Source organism: Mus musculus, chromosome 19 (genome assembly GCF_000001635.26).
Source record: "Mus musculus strain C57BL/6J chromosome 19, GRCm38.p6 C57BL/6J".
Taxonomy (NCBI): Eukaryota; Metazoa; Chordata; class Mammalia; order Rodentia; family Muridae; genus Mus; species Mus musculus.
Genome location: NC_000085.6, coordinates 46,148,919 through 46,167,984, shown reverse-complemented (window position 1 = coordinate 46,167,984; position 19,066 = coordinate 46,148,919). Strand labels below are relative to the sequence as shown.

General features: G+C 43.2%; 1 protein-coding gene across 4 annotated transcripts in view; it reads right to left on the bottom strand.

The window, feature by feature from the left end:
- The window catches only part of Gbf1 (golgi-specific brefeldin A-resistance factor 1), a 134,002-nt gene extending 118,526 nt beyond the window's left edge, over positions 1 to 15,476 (bottom strand). For 2 of the 4 annotated variants that reach the window (XM_006526580.3, XM_006526581.3), the window contains exons 1-2: positions 15,193 to 15,475; positions 4,360 to 4,465 (exon numbers count right to left, since the gene is read on the bottom strand). In XM_006526580.3, the coding sequence (XP_006526643.1) occupies positions 4,360 to 4,455 (96 nt within the window). In that variant the 5' untranslated portion in view covers positions 4,456 to 4,465; positions 15,193 to 15,475. Of the gene's footprint in view, positions 1 to 4,359; positions 4,466 to 15,192 lie in introns of all 4 variants that reach the window. The other 2 variants (XM_006526582.4, NM_178930.3) reach the window with 2 other exon arrangements.
- Positions 15,477 to 19,066: the final 3,590 nt, after the last annotated feature.

The window sequence follows — 19,066 nt, the reverse complement described above, 5'->3', positions numbered from 1 at the left end:
TATAACTACCTGTAGCTCCAGCTCTAGAAGAGCGGACACCTTCCTCTGGCCTCCTCAGGTACTTCAAGCACTGTATGCACATGGGCATGCGTATGTGTGGGCATGTACACACACACATATATATACATATACATAAATAAAAAATAGATTTATAACTGGGTGGCCATGCCACACTCTTTTATTTCCAGCACCTGGGAAACAAAAGCAGGCAGATCTCTGAGTTCAGGGCCAGCCTGGTCTACTGAATGAGTTCCAGGACAATCAAAGCTACATGGAGAAACCATGTCTCAGACAAACAAAACAAAACAAAAAATTATAAAAATGAGGTGGGACTGAAGAGCTGGCTCACAGTTAAGAGCACTGGCTAGGGCTGGTGAGATGGCTCAGTGGGTAAGAGCACCCGACTGCTCTTCTGAAGGTCCAGAGTTCAAATCCCAGCAACCACATGGTGGCTCACAACCATCTGTAACAAGATCTGACGCCCTCTTCTGGAGTGTCTGAAGACAGCTACAGTGTACTTACATATAATAAATAAATAAATCTTAAAAAAAAAAAAAAAACTAAAAAAAAAAAAAAAAAAAAAAAAAGAGCACTGGCTACTCATCCAGAGGACCTGCGTTCAATTCTCAGCTGTGACAGCTCACAATTGTTTGTTACTCCAGGTTCAGGGGACCTGGAACTTTCATACAGAAATACATGCAGGCAAGAAAGACACCAATTCACATAAAATAAAGATAAATAAACATTTTTAAATTTTCAAATAAAGCTTTTGAGAGCTTTCTCTAGCTCACTACCTGTGAGGATTTGACTGAGAATGTCTCAAAAGCTCAGATATTTAAACCGGTGGTCCAGAGTTAGTGGCACTGTTTGGGAAGATAGTGTTACAGGAAGTTAGTCACTAGGTTCTGAGAATTCATGTCCCACTCTCTGCTTCATGCTTGTAGCTAAAAATCTCTCTCTTAGCCTCTTGCTCTGGTCATGTATTGCCACACTCCAACCCCACCATATGGAACTCTTTCCCAGGAAGTAAGACAAAGGAGACTCCTTCCTGAGTCTCCTTTGTTTTGGTTTACATTGTGTGTGACAACGTGTCTTGCTTGCATGTATGTATGTGCACTGTTTGTGCCCTCAGTGCCCACAAGTCAAAAGAGGAATCAGGGACTGGAGAGATGGCTCGGCCATCCACAGGGCACTTCAAAACCATCTCTAACTCCAATCCCAAGAAATGTGTTTTCTTCTTATCATAGACGGTAATCTTTCTAATGTTTCCAGGTATGCTAAAGTCCCAAATGTCAATTTAATTTACAAAAATATCAGGCATATGTGGCACATAGAGACACAGAAGCAGACAAAATATCCATTTACATAAATAGGGGTTTTTTTTTTAATTTTAAAAGAAAAGAGTATTGGATTCCTGAAATTGGAGTTACAGACAGTTGTAAGCCTCCATATGGGTGCTAGGAATCTCAGCCAGGTCCTCTGGAAGAGCAGGCAGTACTCTTAACCCCTGAGCCATCTCTCCAGCCCTAGACATGGAGTTTTGGGTTTTTTTGCTTTTCTGTTTTAAACTTCTATTGTATGTATGGGTATTTTGCCTGCGTGTATATCTGTGCACACATGTGCCTAGTGCCCATGAGACCAAAAGTGGGCATTAGATTCCCTGGAACTGGTGTGGGTCCTAGGAATCAATCTGGGTCCTCTGAAAAGCAACAAGTGTTCTGAAACAGTGAGCCACGTCTACATCCCTGCTTAGTGCTCTGTCACAGCAGCAGACAAGTGACTAATGCACCAGCCCACTCCCAGTATCAAGAGTGCTGGGCGTGGCGCACACCTCTAATCTCAGCACTTGAGAGGCAGAGGCAGGTGGATTTCTGTGAGTTTGAGGCCAACAAAGCAAGTTCTAGGATATCCAGGACTGCACAGAGAAACCTGTCTCCAAAAAGGAGTGGTTTCCCTTTCTTAATAATGTGTCTCTATTTTCACTTCATGTATATATACATTCTATACATGTGTGTGTGTGTATACAATGTGGACATCTTGTGGGTTAAACCTGTAAATCTGATGCCAGCTGGAATAAAACAAAAAACACAAGTGTTCTTGCATACCAATAACACTTCTGGATTCCGATTACTTTCATTATTACCATTATTACCAGAAACATGACTACTGTTTTAATGGGGGAGTTTTTTCACCTGTATTTTATTTGTGTGTACCTATATGTAAAGGCACACTCATATAGTAGTCAGATGACAACCTGTGGGAGTCAGTTCTTTTCTTCCACCATGTGAGTTCCATGACTTGAACCCAGGTGGTCAGGTATGGAGTCTGAATGAAAATGTGCAGTTTCTCTCTGTCTGCTGCCTAAGGACCAGGATGTAGCCCTCAGCCACTGCTCTAGAACTAAGTCTGCTACCATGTCTGCTCACTCTGTAGACCACCATGATAACAGACTAACTATACACCCAATATTAAATGCTTTCTTTCCTAAGACCTGCTTTGGTCATGAAGTCTCTTCACAGCAATGGAACAGGGATTCATACATTAGGTTTTAGCCACTCTCCCACCTTGCCAGCCCTAGGTTGTTGTTAGCCTGCAAATATTTTTCAGATAGCCTACAAAATAACGGATTTCAACTAGAGGGTGGTGGGGATGCATTCCTGCAATCTTAACACTTGGGAAATGGGGGCAAGATCAGTTTAAAGACAGCCAGCCTCGCCTACACATTAATCCCCACTGCCCTCTCCCATCCTCCTAGCCACTCTAGCTGATCCTCTACTCCCCTCAAGTAGACTGCCTTCTCTTTCTTTTGGGCTTGGTTTGTTTTTTTATCATGTATAATATGTGTACTTCACATGCACATGTCGAAGTCAGAGGAGAACTTTGTAGAACTGTTTCTCTGCTTATTTTTAATGTAGGTTTCAGGGATCAAACTCAGGTTATCAGGATTTCATCCACTAAGCCATCTTACCAGCCACTGTTTTTATGGTTGTTATTTTTAATTCTTCTTTTCCATTTGGATATGTGTGTGGTATGCATGTGTATATATACATGTTCACAGACATGTGGAGGCCTGAAGTTAACATTGGGCATCTACCTCCATCATTCTCCCACCTTATCCTCAGAGGCTAAGCTCTCAAACAACCCCAGAGCTTACTAGTATGACTAGTCTACTAGCTAGCTTGCTCCAGGTATTCCTGCCTCTGCCTTTCAAGGCTCAGATTACAAGCTTTACCCACTCAGTCACTTCACCAGCTCTAGATAACCACTAATCCTTCACATGAGTGCTGGGGATCCAACCTCTAGGCCTATTGCTTGTGCAGCAAGGGTGTTTAACTGCTAGCCATCTCCCTAGCCTATGCCCTTTTAAGATTTATTTTTATTGTGTTTGTGTGTATGTCTTCATGAGTATACAGTATAGTGTATAGGTACCCAAGGAGGCTAGAAGAGGGTATAGGATCACCCAGAACTGAAGATAGAGTTGTGAGTTGCCCAATATGAGTACTCCGAACCAAATTTGGTCTACTGGAAAATTTCTACAGAGCCATTTTTACAGACCTAAACACCCACCCACTCCTTTATTTTTGGTTTTTAACACAGGGTCTCAAACATCTCAGGTTGGCTTTGAACGTACTATGTAGCCAAAGCTAGCCTTGAATGTATGATCCTTTTGCTTCTACTTCTAAGTGCTAGGATTACAGGAATATACCACTACAGCCAGCTTGTTCCCTCTGTGCTTTCATGTCACATGGATTCTATTGTTCTCTTTTCTCCCTCCTTCTATCAGGACCTGTCTTATTAGGGTTTCACTGATGTGAAGAGACAATCAGGGCAACTCTTATAAAAGAAAACATTTCATTGGGGCTGGCTTACAGTTTCCAAAGTTAAGTCCATTATTATCATGGTGGGAAGCATGGTTATTGTGCAGGCAAGCAAGGTGCTGGAGGAACCAAGAGCTCTATACCTCTATCCACAGGCAGCAGAAGACTGTCACACTGGCCGTAGCTTGAGCTTCTATAAGACCTCAAAGTCTCACACAGTGAGACACTCCACAATGACATATTTCCTACAACAAGGCCACACCTACTCCAACTAAGCCATACCTCCTAATTGGGCTACTCCCTATGAGCCAAGCATTAGAACATATGAGTCTTAGAGGTCATACCTATTCAATCCACCACAGGACCTATTCCTTTCCTTTTACATCCCCTTTCTTCTTTCAACATGCACACACACACACACATACACACATACACATACACACACACACACACACACTCCTCCCTCCCCCCTTAGTTGATCATTTTAACCAAGGATGAGATGTCCATAATTCAGTGACCTGTCTGCCCATTCCCCACTTACCAGTGGTATATGGGTGCTCCATCGGGCATTTCGTTTGATGGCACCAACAACAATGTTAATTTCTCCTTGAATGATGTAAATATTCTTATCCACCATCCTGACAAACCTACCAGAACAGTTGAAGAGAAAAGATTGGTTAATATTTTTCCTTTTCACAGCTGTTTGGTTGGTTGGTTGATTGGTTGATTGGTTTCATTTTGAAACAGGGTTTCCTCTGTGTGCAGCCCTGGTTGTCTTAGAACTCACTCTGTAGACCAGGTTGGCCTCAAACTCAGAGATCCATCCCAAGTGCCGGGATTAAAGGCTCACATGGCAACGCCTGCCTTTTCCCTTCTATTTCATGTATACAAATGTTGAGCCTGCAAGTATATGAGCCACCATGTGGGTGCTGGAAATCAAACCTGGATCCTGTAGAAGAGCAACCAGTTCTCTTAACCAATGAGCAATCTCTTCAACCCCAAGATGGGGGATTATTTAAATGACAGCCATGTATGGTGGTATACACCTGTAATTCTAGCCACGAGACAGGCTGAGGCAGAGGAACTAATTTATTATTGTAAATGCTCCCAAAGGAACTACTACAGGATTGTCTTTGCTGCCCAGAATAGCACTTATTTAATTATTTCTCAAGGTGAAAATATTGAAAAACGGAATTTCTCTTGGAAGACTAGGGATGTAGTTCATATGGTAGAGTGCTTGCCTAGCACGCACAAAGCTCTAAGTTCAGTGCCCAGCCCCACTTACAGAAGACAGGCATGGTGATGAGCACCTGGAATCTAAGCCCCACAGTAGGTACAGGCAGACAAAGCAGAAAGGGTGAAGTCATCTTTCACAAACGCAAACTGGAGACAACCTAGACACACGACACTTTTTCCCAGAAAATATCTTCTTAGCAGAGAGTATATCCTAGAAGTATGTAACAACAAATTTGCCACTTTCCATTGTTTAAAAACTCCTTAGAGACAGTATAGTTAACCCAAGAAACACTAGTACTCGTGAAGAAGCCAGACTTATCTATGTAGTGACTCTCGGGGGGGGGGGGGGGGGGGACACGGGTGGAGAAGGAAGGAAGGAAGGAAGGAAGGAAGGAAGGAAGGAAGGAAGAGAAAAATAGTTCACAACTACTACAAAGTAAAAAGAAAGTATCATAGTGTATGACTACTTACCTGACTACTGTGTGTGTATAAACAAACCACCCATATGAAACATGACATTTTTGTTTTTTAAATATGTAATATTTAGCATAAAAAGGATACAGAGTCGTATAATAGCCAGCATCCAGATTAGTGGAACAACTGAAGGCTCTACTTCCCAAACAAAGCTTGCTTTTGTCCATAACTCCTACTACTGCAAAACTGACGTTTATTAACTTTTTAACTCTCATTTCATTTATATGTACCTTTAAGTAATAGAAGCACAGTTAATATATTTTGTACAGATACATATATAGATAAACATATCCCAAGTACAGTATCTAAAGTTGGGTATGGTGGTCTACACCTTCAATCCCAACACATAGGAGGCAGAGGCAGAGGGAAAGGACAGTTTGGCCAACAGAGTGAGTTCCAGAGTAGCCAGGGTTACACAGAGAAACTCTGTCTCAAAAGTCATAAATAAATAAATAAATAAATAAATAAATAACTGAGGAGCTGGAGAAATGATTCAGCTCCCAGGACCCCACAGTGGCTCACAGCCGTCCATAAGCACACAAGGTACACAGACAGACATGTAGGCAAAACACTCATACACATAAAATTAAATAAATAAATTTAAATTTTTTGTTTTGTTCGGTTTTTTTGAGACAGAGTTTCTCTGTATAGCCTGGCTGTCCTAGAACTCACTCTGTAGACCAGGCTGGCCTTAAACTAAGAGATCCACTTGATTCTGTCTCCCAGTGCTGGGACTAAAGGTGTGAGCCACTATGCCCAGCAGTTGTTTTAATTTTAATCCAAGTAAATAAAGGGTCTAGGCAAGTATATACAAACTCACAGTCTGCTATCTAAAGAGAAAGTGCTTGGAAATTAGGGTATAATCAAACCTTTATCTGTACTGCTTTGATTTCTTTCAGAAGAATATTTTAGCATATTACCAATATAAATTAAACACTAGTAATAAGAGATCTATTACTTCCATTGAGAAATTTTACAGTTCAATAGTATAAAAAACAAAACAAAACAAAACAAAACAAAAACAGGGCTGGAGAGATGGCTCAGCGGTTTAAGAGCACTGACTGCTCTTCCAAAGGTCCTGAGTTCATATCCCAGCAACCACATGATGGCTCACAACCATCCATAATGAGATCTGATGCCCGCTTCTGGGGTGTCTGAAAACAGCTACAGTGTACTTATATATAATAAATAAATAAATAAATAAATAAATCTTTAAAAAAAAAAAAACACTCCAACACAGAAAGTCACTGAGGAGAAACCTGCTTTCAGCTTGGAGTGCTGGAAAGCTGGTTTGGCAGGTCACAGCACAGGCTCCTTGTTCAGAGGACACAGGTTTGATTCCCAGCACCCATGTGGCAGTTAACAACCATCTATAACTGGGGATGTGGCACCCTCTTCTGGCCTCCAAGGGCACTAGGTAGTCATGGTATATATACATGTATGTAAAACACCCACACACATAAAATGAACTTCTTAAAGAAGCTAAATTTGCATGTTTTTTGTAAGATTTCTTATACAAAAACTGAAAGTCCTGAAAACCACCAAGTTCAACACAGTGACAAGTCAGCCTTGAGAGGCAGAGGCAGGCAGATCTCTGAGTTTGAGGCCAGCCTGATCTATAGAGTAAGCCAGGGCTACACAGAGAAACCCTATCTTGGGAGGGAAAAAAGAAAGGAAAAGAAAAGAAAATAGAAGAGAAGAGAAGAAAAGAAAAACCAACCAATTATCCACAGAAAGGAAGGAAGGAGATAGGGAGAAAAGAAGGAGGGAAGGGAAGGAAGGAGGACTGGCAGGAGGGAGGGAGGGGAAGGGAGGAAGAGAGAGAAAAGAAAACCAACCAGATATCATACAGAATAAAAGAAAACCAACCAGATATCCACATACAGAATAAAGAAACTAAAACCCCATCTCCTATATCCCACAAAACAAAACAAAATAAAACACCCAACTCCAAACAAACCAAAACCTTACCATAAAGCCTCAAACTCTGTTAGAGGAAAAGAGTTCAAGATAGAGGTATATACAGGAACTTTCGACGGGGCTCTCGTCACACAAGAAATGAGGCCAATAATGGACAGATGAGAGCTCATTGAGAAAACCCTCTGAACAGCAAAGGAACCAGTCAACTGAGTAAAGACACAGCCTACGACTAGAAGAGAATATTTACTAGCTAAACATCTGGCAAAAGACTACATCTAAAATATACAAGAAATAAACAGCCGAGCCAGGGAGATGGCACAGTCAGAAAAGCATGAAGATCTGAGTTCAGATTCACAGATAAAATGCAAGTAAAATAAAAAGGATGCCAAATAAAAGGCATGGCAGCAGGTACCTGTAACCTGCGTGCTGGGCAAGTGGACAGGAGGATCCCTAGGGCTTGCTGGCCAAGCCAGTCTCCTCACACAGGTGAGCCCATCCAGTGAAAGACCCTTATCCCAAAAAGCCAGGTGGAGAGAGCTGGAGAAGGACACTTGACCCTGACCTATCCTCTCCAAAGGCACTTGTGCCTATGTACCACACAAGCAGGTACAGCATACATGCTCACGCACAAAGAAGGAAAAACGGTCTCAAACAATCCAATCAGTAAGTGGGCAGACACTTCTCAAAGGATGAACTACAAGTGGCCAATAAGCCTAAGAAAAATGTTCACCTTTACCAGTCATCAGAGAACGCAAATCAACACTGAGAATCATCTTCCTCCAATCAGAAGGGCAGTCATTAAGAAAACAAATAATGAAAAATGCTGATAAGAATGTGGTCAAAAGGGAGTTCTTCCTTATGCCTTGCTGGTAGTGTGTAAACTAGTCTAGCTACATAGAAGGCAATATGGAGGTTCTCAATACACTAAGAACAGATCGCCTGCTCTTTCACTCCTGGGTATTTACCCTTAAGGAGTGCTTCAAGCTGCCAACCCTGACAACTCAAGTGTGATGCCCAAGGCTTACACAGTCAACCCTGAGAACCAGCTTCTGAAGATGTCCTCTGACCTCCACATTCACACCATGGCACATACACACAAATACACAAGGTAAATAATTGTAATTTTTTTCATTAGCAAGAGAAGCCTCAGGAAATGGATAGGTACTTGAAGCACTTGCCATGCAAGTGTGAAGTCCAGAGTTCAAATGTCCTGACTCCACATAAATGCCAGGTGGGCATGGTAACCCACCTGTAACTCCAGCCTCAGAGGGCAGAAACAGGATTTATTTGTTGTTGTTGTTTTTTTGGTTTTTTTCGAGACAGGGTTTCTCTGTGGCCCTGGCTGTCCTGGAACTCACTTTAGACCAGGCTGGCCTCGAACTCAGAAATCCGTGTGCCTCTGCCTCCCGAGTGCTGAGATTAAAGTGCCCGGCTTAGAAATAGGATTCTTAAAGCAAGATGGCTAGCAATACTATAGGCAAGCTCTAGATTTGATTAAGAAACCCTGCCTTAGTAACAATATGGAAGATTATAGATTATGAATATCAACCTTGGAATTACACATACACACACATACATGTGCACATGCACAAACACGGAAACATGCATACAACACCATACACACATGAAAATGGAAAGAGTTAGCCTTTGGCATGGTGGCACACATCTTTAATCCCAGCACTCAGGAGGCAGAGGTAGGAAGATCTCTGTAAATTCAAAGCCAGCCTGGTCTATAAATCGAGGCCAGGACAGGCAGGGCTGTTACACAGAGAAACCCTATCTCAAAAAACTGAAGTAAAAAAAGAAAAAAAATAGAAAAAGTTAGCAAGAAATATGAGTAGAACATGCACTTCATGAAAATACAAATAACAAATTAATAGTAAAGATTATTAGCTTCATTTATAATCAGCAAAATGAGCAGATTATAATAAACCAGGGATAGTGATGCACACCTTTGATCTCAGCACTTCAGAAGCAAAGGCAAGCAGATTTCATTGAGTTTAAAGCCAATCTGACTTACACAGTAAGTTCTAGGTTAATCAGAACAACAGAGTGAGATCCTGTTTAAAATATTAAATTTAAAAAGATTATAGTGAGAAACCATTTTAGACCTCCATAATAGTAATAATGACAACAGATAATAATTTTATAATAATGAAATGTAATCCCAGCAATTAGGAGGCTGGGGCAAGAGGTCTGTCAGGGGTTCAAGGCCAGCTTGGGCTACATAATGAGTTATAAAACAAACTGGACTAACTATAGAATAAGATACTATCTCAAAAATACAAAACAATAATAATGATGAAATTTAAATCTGACCATACTTTAGTAAAAATCAAATGGCTAGAGAGTATCTAAACAGATACAATCTGTTTGAATAACAATTCGATATCATCATGCCAAGTTAAAGAACTTCTTATTCTTCATCTCAGCAATTCTACTTCTGGGTCTAGTTCTCAGAGAAACAAAAGCTGGCAAGGGTAAGGGTGGTGAGACTAGTAAGGCAGAGGGTGGGCAAATGCAAACTCACTCTGGGTGGTAGTCTTGGTTGGTATTTTGTTTGTTTTTTAATGAGGATCTTGCTGTATAACCCAGAGAGCCTGAAACTCAAATTTTCGTGCCTCAAGTGTCCCAAGTGGTGATGGGATGTACAGGTGTGCAAACACACCAAGCTCCAGGTCATGGTTTGCTCCCTCTGTGCCTCTGAAATGCTACCCCATTCTGTGCTGAATGAATGTTCAGCTTTCCTCTTGTCCATTTTTGTAAACTCTTGCTCATTTCACATTAAAAGTCAATAGTTGAGCCAGATGTAGTGGCTCCCACTTTTAATCTCAGCACTTGGGAGGCAGCGGCAGGCAGATCTCTGTGAGTTCTAGCTTAGTCTACAAAGCAAGTTCCAGGACCAAAAAAAATTTTTAAAAGTCAATAGTAGAGTTATGCAAGACAGACTTGACTGTGTTCCCTACTTCTAGTTGACTGATTACAGTCAGGCATTTGCTTTCTTGCTTTCTTGCTTTTCCCCCCTCTCATCCCATGTTGGAGACTGCACACAGGGCTACATGAAGGTTAACTAAGCACTGTACCACAAACTTATAACTCTTAACCAAGTTTCCTAATCTTTCTGAGCCTTGCTTTACAGTTTTCCACAGTAGCTAGATGTGGTAATTAGATGGGAGAATTAAGTATTCAGAGCTAGCTTGGGCTACACATTGAGATCTTGTCCAAAAGCAAAACAAAACAAAACAAAACCATACAAAATCCTACAATTCTCCACCGCAAAATGAAGACGCTTGCGCTTGGGTGTGCTGGGAGTACCCAGCATGGCACTGAACGTTGCCAACATCTCCTGAACACTGTTTTTATGACAGTGTCTCCTCAAGAGTCGTCCTCAGCTAACTCACTCTCCTACACAGTATGAGCACATCTCTTTGGCCAGCACATAACACTGTGTCCACAGCGCTTTTTAACCAACCTCAGCGTGGACAGCGCTACACACCTGTATTCCCAGCACTGGGAGGCCAAGGCTGGAAAACCACAAGCACAAGGCCAGTCTGGGCTGCACAGTTGAGACCCTCTCTCAAAAAAATGAGGGGCTGGAGAGATGGATCACCTGTTGCTCCTACAGAAGACCCAGGTTTGGTCCCCAGTGTCCCCAGCACCCACACTGTGGTTCACAATCATTTGTATCTCCAGTTCCAGGGGATTCAACTCCCTCTTCTAACTTCCACCTGCACCAGACACACTAGCACACACATACATGCAATCAAAATGCACTACCAATATGGAGGAAGAACATACAAAAACCTTACTAAACACAAGAAAATTACACAAAGAGTGGGAGTTAAAGTAGAATCAAGAAAAAGCTGCTACTCTGATCTGACCAGCCACGGCTGGAAAATCCTCTCAAACCTGCTAGTCAGGTGACCAGTGTACCTTAGCTCTGGACGCCATCTCCTCCTTTGTGAAGACTGCTGAGACGATCTCTAGAACCGTATGTAGGGTAAGCCACTGACCTGTCCAAAGCTGCCATCTTAGAGATGAAAACGAAACAAAGCTTCTCTCTATCCCACATCACTAACCACTCAGAACACCCAGGACATTAGGTGACCAGCGGCAGAGTGGAACAAAGAAACCGGCTTGAGTGATGGCACACTGGGGGGCAGCAGTGACAGTCCCACACAGCCTGCCTATCTTCCCACTGAGGGATCATCATATACTAAAGAACAGGAAGGCTAGTCACCCTTGCTTAGGTCCTCAAACAGTAACCACCTGCGGAGTAAGAAGCAGCTGCCCCTTCCAACCAGGGCCTGCATATCACAGGCTCTACTACCCTCCACTCCCAAGACTAACTTCAGGCACTAACAGTAGCTACCTGACGTGCATTCGAACTTATAGTCCTTGTTTATAAGGCTTGCTCTCACACTCCCTCAATTTATACTATTGCTTCTATGATCACATCCACTATTATTGGGAATAAGTCATCACTTTCATGACCATTTCCACTGCTAGCGGAGTTCTAGTGCAGCATTCCACTCTACTGTATCTTCCTTTAGTTAAATAAATGCAGGTGAAATGTTACAAAAGAGGAGCAATAAAAGATTAACAACAATTTATTATTTATTTCAGAGCTTTTCCAGCATAAAGGTAAAATGAATCTCTCCTTCTCCCTTCGACCCAACCCCACCATGAACCCAACATCCAATCACGCTAATCAGCCACACTCAGTCACTAGAATGTGATCAATCAATGGCCTTTCCAGATGCTGTTTATAAATAGTATCTCCTCACAAGCAAGAACTATGTTTTCTTCCTCTCTAGCTGCCCACTGCAGCTAGAATAAACAACCTATCACTGAGTGTGATTATTTTAAAGCAGCAGTCATCCTGACTTCTAGAACACAGGGGAGGGAAAGACTGTGTTGAGCTGAAACTCAACCAGCTACTAAAATGTGTCCACAACTTTAATTCCTACTGTGCCAATGAACATCACCATTAAGACTAGAACATACAGACACTAGTAAAAGAAGTTTAAGTACAACCTTAAAGAAATTTATGTTAGTGGAATTATTCCTATGTAGAAATTTACATTTCTGCCCCACATCACTGACGATCAAATCCAGGGCCTCCTCTCACATCTAGGTAAATCCTTTATCACTGAGATATACCACCAGCTCAGAAAATGACTTAAGTACAAAAAAAAAAAAAAAAGATTTTTCTCTGAAGTCTCTGTAGTCACCTTTAGGCCAAAAACTGAAAAGATGCTGTCAGACTACCTATCAAGAGACTGCCAATTATGCAGAGCGCTTTCAACTTGGCAGAGTTATAGGCACCTAACCTGGGTGTTTGCTGGGCTACCATTCTGAAACCTGTCAAATTAACTACTGTCTAGATTCTGCATCCTACAAAACCCACTATTAGCAGGGCAGTGGTGGTGCATGCCTTTAATTCCAGCACTGGGGAGGCAGAAGCAGGCAGATCTCTGTGAGTTCAAGGCCAGCCTAGTCTACAAATCAAGTTCCAGGCCAGCCAGGGCTACACAGAGAGACCCTGTGTTGAAAAGATACCCCCCCCAAACAACAATAAAAACAAAAAACAAAACAAAACAGTGTTCTGTACCATTCCCACCCATTTGTTTTACATCTATACAAATAAACCATAAACACTATTACTTCTCTTATACACATACACACACACAGGTTACATAGTCTAACACAGCCATTCTTAAGAGGGCAGAGAGAATTAAGTAAGAGAAACTTGGTTCAAGTAGTAACATCTTAGATGATCTGTCTTCCAATACCTGATAAGAGTGCCCCACCTTGTCACTACTCACCATGCAAATGTACAGCTGACTCCCCGGGCCAGACCAGGACACAAAGGCTAACCACACACTACACTAACCCCAGGGATGGACGGCACATGCTGGGCCCCATCACTGCTAAAAGGAATTAGGCACACTCTTACTTTTAACTTGGCTTTTTTTTTTTTTTTTTTTTTTTTTTTTTTGCCCTCGTTATGTAGGAAGACTGGTCTTAAACTCAAAATGTCCTTCCTCATAGGAAGGACTTCCTGAAAGTACTGAGATTACAAATGTCTGTCACTACACCTAGCATATGTCACTACTTTTCAGAAATATACAGGAAGATCTAGGACTGTAGGCCTGTAAACCCAGCAGCTCAGGAAGGATCACAAGTTCAAGGGCTACAGAGCAAATTCTAGACCAGTCAGGACAACTGAGAGAGAGAGAGAGAGAGAGCGCACTAGCTCTGGGTATAGCTCGGTGGTAGACTGCCTGACTATACCATATGGGACCCTAGGGTCCCATCCCCACTACTGCAAGACTCTGTGTAAACTGAGCGATCCCAGAGCAGGTTTTCCCGTTTATATACTCCATAAGGCTTACTTGTACCTAGGGTTCTTGATATGAGCTTCTGCACTCAGGAAACACTACATTGTCTCTCATCTCTAACGTACTCTTTACCTTCGAAGGACTTCACCAGTTTATGACACAGCAATGTCAAAGGTCACTACTGGGCCATAAACTACACTCTTTCGGGTTGTGCCCTACCATTCACTCTGTTTCCCTGACCCTACCACAAGGAGCAGAACAACTCTCCTAACTTGTCTCTTTGCTAAAGACAGTGTCTCACTTGGCCCAGGCTGGCCTCTAACTCAAGAAGTAGCTGAGGATAACCTTGAATGTCAGGGCTAACCCTCGTGTTTCCATCTCCCAAGTAGGGAATAATTACAGATGTGGACCAACATGCCCAGTTTATGAAGTGCTAGGGACTGAACTCAAGGACTCCATACATGCAAGGCAAACACTCAACCAGCTACGTCTCCCTCCAGCCCTTTTCATGATTTTTCACCTACTAAAAATAAATAGACCACCAGGACCAAGCCTTATCAGTATTCAAACCCCTCTTAACTCTCAATCAAATGTGTCACAAAAGAGTGGCTGCCTTGGGATCAAACCTCATATCCTTAAAAAGAAGGGAGTTACAGTGGGTAAATGCCTACCCATAACACACACCTAAAGAGTTTAAGGCAGAAGGAGGTGGATCTTTGTAAATCCAAGGCCAGCCTGGTCTACATAGTGAATTCCAGAAAAACCAGAGCTACACAGAAAGAACCTGACTCAAAAAGAAAGAAAGGTGTTTACATGCAGACCCCTGGTGACAGCTGAGCTATCCTGTAAAAGCAAGATCTTACAGGCCAGGTTCTCAGGCGGCTGCCTCCAGTCTTCTATGCCTTCTGACTACCTAATCCAAACTGAGCTGGCTCATCTTTCAGGATTAATGGGGCGCTTCAGTTGTGCTAGGACGCAGTCACCCCGAAGTGACAGATGTACAGAATCTGAAAAGATTCACTCTCTAAACCCTGAAACCATCCTTAATTTTGCTTTCAGATGTTGAGGACTTTAGGGTGCAGAAGGGTCTGAAAAAGAAGAGCTGCAGGCCAGATTATGCCTAGGGAAAACAAACAAACAAACAAACAAAAACAAAAACAGATTCTAGCATCCACCGAGTCACAGGTGGAGCTGAAACACCCCTCGGGGACAAGGGTCTGACCTTTGGCCCCTGCACACCTCCCAACTCCCTCTCACATCAGTCCTCTGGGTTTACTTCTTCCCACTAAGCCCATCGCCCAGGCCGCTTCGCCCAACCGAAGGACCCTTCCTCCTTATTCTTGATGGCAACGTCAGGAGGCCCTCACGACGCTGGAACTCTAAGAAGAGACTTCGCTGACCTGTCAGCGGATCCAAAATGGCGGGGCCTAGTCCCAGAACCGGCGGCAGCCGCAGCTCATGTCCAGCCTGGCCCCGGAGGCGTCTCCCGGCCGCTCTCCCGGCGCCGGCGGCGAGTGAGAGAAGGGAAGGATCCTGTCTTCTGGAAGGCAACCCTAACTTCAGGGTGAGACCTCACTGCAGGCTGGAGTAAGTGGGCCGGGACGCTCGGTGGTGCCGGCTACCTTCCCTGTCAGCTCACTGACGTGGTAACTAGCCTCAGTCTAGCCCGCTGCCTGGTAACTGCGAGAGTCCTGCCGCGCTCAGCCAATCAGAGCGTGGCACTCTGAAAAGTGGCATTCCGACTATCCAATCGAAGAAAGAAATTAGCTCTGGGAGGCGTGCAATGCCCAAAGAGACCAGATTACAAGGGAAAGAAGAGTAGGTAGGGGACAGCCAACGGATACGAGGATTCTCTGACTGACAGTTACAGAAGCCAATAAACAATGAAAAATTGTGCTGGGCGGTTGAAGAGGTGGGGTCAGATAGGGTTCGGTTGCAGTGCGCTGTTTAGCAGTGGCTGCTGGGCATCCTGGGCAGGAAGGCTATGATTTGCTGGAAAGGGGGCGGGGTCCGTTTTGAGAGCTTGAGCGGGCGACCCTACTCCCCCAACTTCATCCTACCAAAGTCACCTGGGCTTTACTACTTTAGGGATCGCTCTCTTTCCAGGCAGGTCTGGGGTTGAAACGCGTTCCTAAATCCGGCCCGTGCAATCTTGCCTACGCCCTCCTGTCTTCTGTGCCCCACTTGGGTATATGTGCCTGTCTCATCCTAACTCTGATTTTTGCATTTTCTACTCCATTCCTACCATCCAGAAATAGAGAAAATGGTAGCAGAAATCTTGGATACCTAATTAGAGTATCCTCATTTTCCAGACGTGGAAAGAGTTCTACCGAGGAAAGCTGGATCCATGCATAGCAGAGAAAAACATACACCTACCCCAGCCAATTCGGTGCGGAGAGTAAGGGGCATGGGGGTACTTAATACTTCTTTTTAAAAAGAAAGAATTTGTCTATTTTAAGATAATGCTCTTAGCCACTAAACCATCTCTCCAGCCTCCCTCAATACTTGGTATACCTTACTCCATAGGGCTATATGACTCTCAGTTCAGCCCTTCCTATTAAGCCTTGGACAAATCTTAATGAACGATTGGTGGAGGTGTATGAGGATCAAGTCTGAGGGCCTAATCTCACACCATTAGTCCACATCGTTAACAAAAAGAAGAAGAAGAAGAAGAAGAAGAAGAAGAAGAAGAAGAAGAAGAAGAAGAAGAAGAAGAAGAAGAAGAAGAAGAAGAAGAGGAAGAAGAGGAAGAAGAGGAAGAAGAAGAAGAAGAAGAAGAAGAAGAAGAAGAAGAAGAAGAAGAAGAAGAAGAAGAAGAAGAAGAAGAAGAAGAAGAAGATGATGATGATGATGATGATGATTTCCCATTTTCCTTCGAAATGCGGACAGGTGAGACTGGAAAGGAAGCTTAGCAGTTAAGTGTGCTTGCTGCTCTTCCAGAAGACCTGAGTTCAGTTCCCAGGATGTACATAGCACTATCTACTGTAACTCCAGCTCCAGAGGGATCCAACACTTTGGGCACATACTCACACAGAGACACGCGCGCTCTCGTGTGTGTGTGTGTGTGTGTGTGTGTGTGTGTGTGAGAGAGAGAGAGAGAGGGGGGGGGAGAGAGAGAGAGAGAGAGAGAGATCTTTCTGTAACCCTGGCTACTGACTGTCCTTGAAGCCCAGGCTGGCTTCAACCTCACAGAGATCTACCTGCCACTGCCTCCCAAATGCTGCACCACTATGCCAGGCACAGACACATACATTTCAAATAATAAAAAATAAATCTTTTGTTTGTTTGTTTTTCAAAACAGAGTTTCTCTGGGTAACAGCCCTGGCTGCCTGGCTGCCCTGGAATTCACTTTGTAGACCAGGCTGGCCTCGAACTCAGGTCTGTCTGCCTGCCTCTGCCTCTCAAGTGCTGGGATTAAAGTCATATGCTACCATGTCCAGCAAAGCAAACCTTTTCTAAGGCCATTGGAATGTGGCCTTGAAACAGGCACCCAAGGCATCCATAGGTTATGATCCTCTAATTTAAAAAACCATCAGAGCCAAATCCAATATGAAGAATCCCCCAACAACTCCCTGTGTCTATGCATTGGTCTTGGTCTCTAGGTCCAGCTAGGAACCTAAAGGAAGTCAGATGAAGATGATACGATCACCAAGGTATTTCATTCTATGATACCTCTGAGCCATTTTTCTCTTCGTTTGGTCTTTAGGGCTTCTCTCAGGTTGGAGAGCAAATAGGAAAACCCTGTAAGTAAACTAAAACTCCCTACTCTCCCCTCCCTATCTAGGTATGCCTCCAGACATTAGACATCTTAGAAGTATGTGATTATCAATTAAAGATGGAGAGAGAGACAGAGAGAAAGCAATCCCCAGCCCCTCACAGGTGCTACACATCATTTAACAGATAAAACAGGTTTTTTTTTTATTTATTTCAGTGCAACATTTATTGAGTTTCTTTTTCCTTCTCTCTCCAGCCCCTTTCGCTCCAGCCCAGAGATTTATTTATTTATTATATGTAAGTACACTGTAGCTGTCTTCAGACACACCAGAATCAGAGGGCATCAGATCCCATTACAGATGGTTGTGACCCACCATGTGGTTGCTGGGATTTGAACTCAGGACCTCTGGAAGAGCAGTCAGTGCGCTTAACCGCTGAGCCATCTCTCCAGCCCCCCATTTATTGAGTTTCTATATGCCTGTGAATAGAAAAAGAGGAAAGAAATGCTTCTTGTTCTCCTAAATTTTATTTTATACAAGTCAACACATCAGTTGATTCCTTCAATATGGAGGATGGAGTGATATCAAATCTATACATAAGGGGTCATGAGAGCAAGAAGCTACACCTTTGGCCAGCCTGGAAGTTCAGGCAAGGCTTCTCAGATAAAACAGAACCTAAGTGGAACTCAGAAATTAGGATCAGCAATATAACGACTGTTTTTGTTGTTGTTGTTGTTGTTTTTTGTTGTTGTTGTTGTTTTTTTTGTTTTTTGTTTTTGGTCAGGAAAAATTAGAGGTCGTTCAGGATGAACAAAACTGAAGATGAAGACAAATCAGGGCACTCAGTACAATGCACAGAGGTAGGATAATAGTTGAACGTTTAGGGCCAGCCAAAACCAGAGAGCTACAGAGCAAGACTCTATTGAAGGGGGGATTGGAAGTTCAGGTCCTGAAGATCAAATATGCCACATTAGGAAACTTTGACTTTCTCCTGAAGGCAGTAAAGAGAACTATCGTGCTTTAAAAATTGATACGTATGCTTAGATTCATCTTTGGAGCATACTGCACGGGGCTTAAGGACTCTCAGGGGCACTAAGTAACCCGCCTGTCATACTCCTTGGACACCTGTCCTGTCCCTTGCAAACACTTAATCCAAAAACGCCAACGCTACCCTTACCCACAGGACCAAATCTGTTGTCGTGGGAAACACGACACGGCTGAGGCCAGGAAAGCACAGCCCAGGCAAATTGATAACTGCAGCGTGAGAGGCCGAGTGCTCACACCTTTGAAGCACACAAGGCCAGACAGCCACTGGAAGCCAGGGAGGCATCGTTGTTACTTGTCCAAGGTCAGTGAGTGAGGGAAGATGCTGCTGTATACCACTTTGATTTCTCTCGTTCCAAATCCTGCTTTCTCCAAGTTATCTTCTTTAGGGGAGAAAAAAAAAAATAGAGATAGCTAAGGAGAGAAAGATAGGATGGAAAGGAGGGGTGGTCTTTAAAAAAGAAAGCCTTTCGAAGTGATAGAGTAGGGAGCAAAGCGGTGGTCAGAAGAAAAAAGG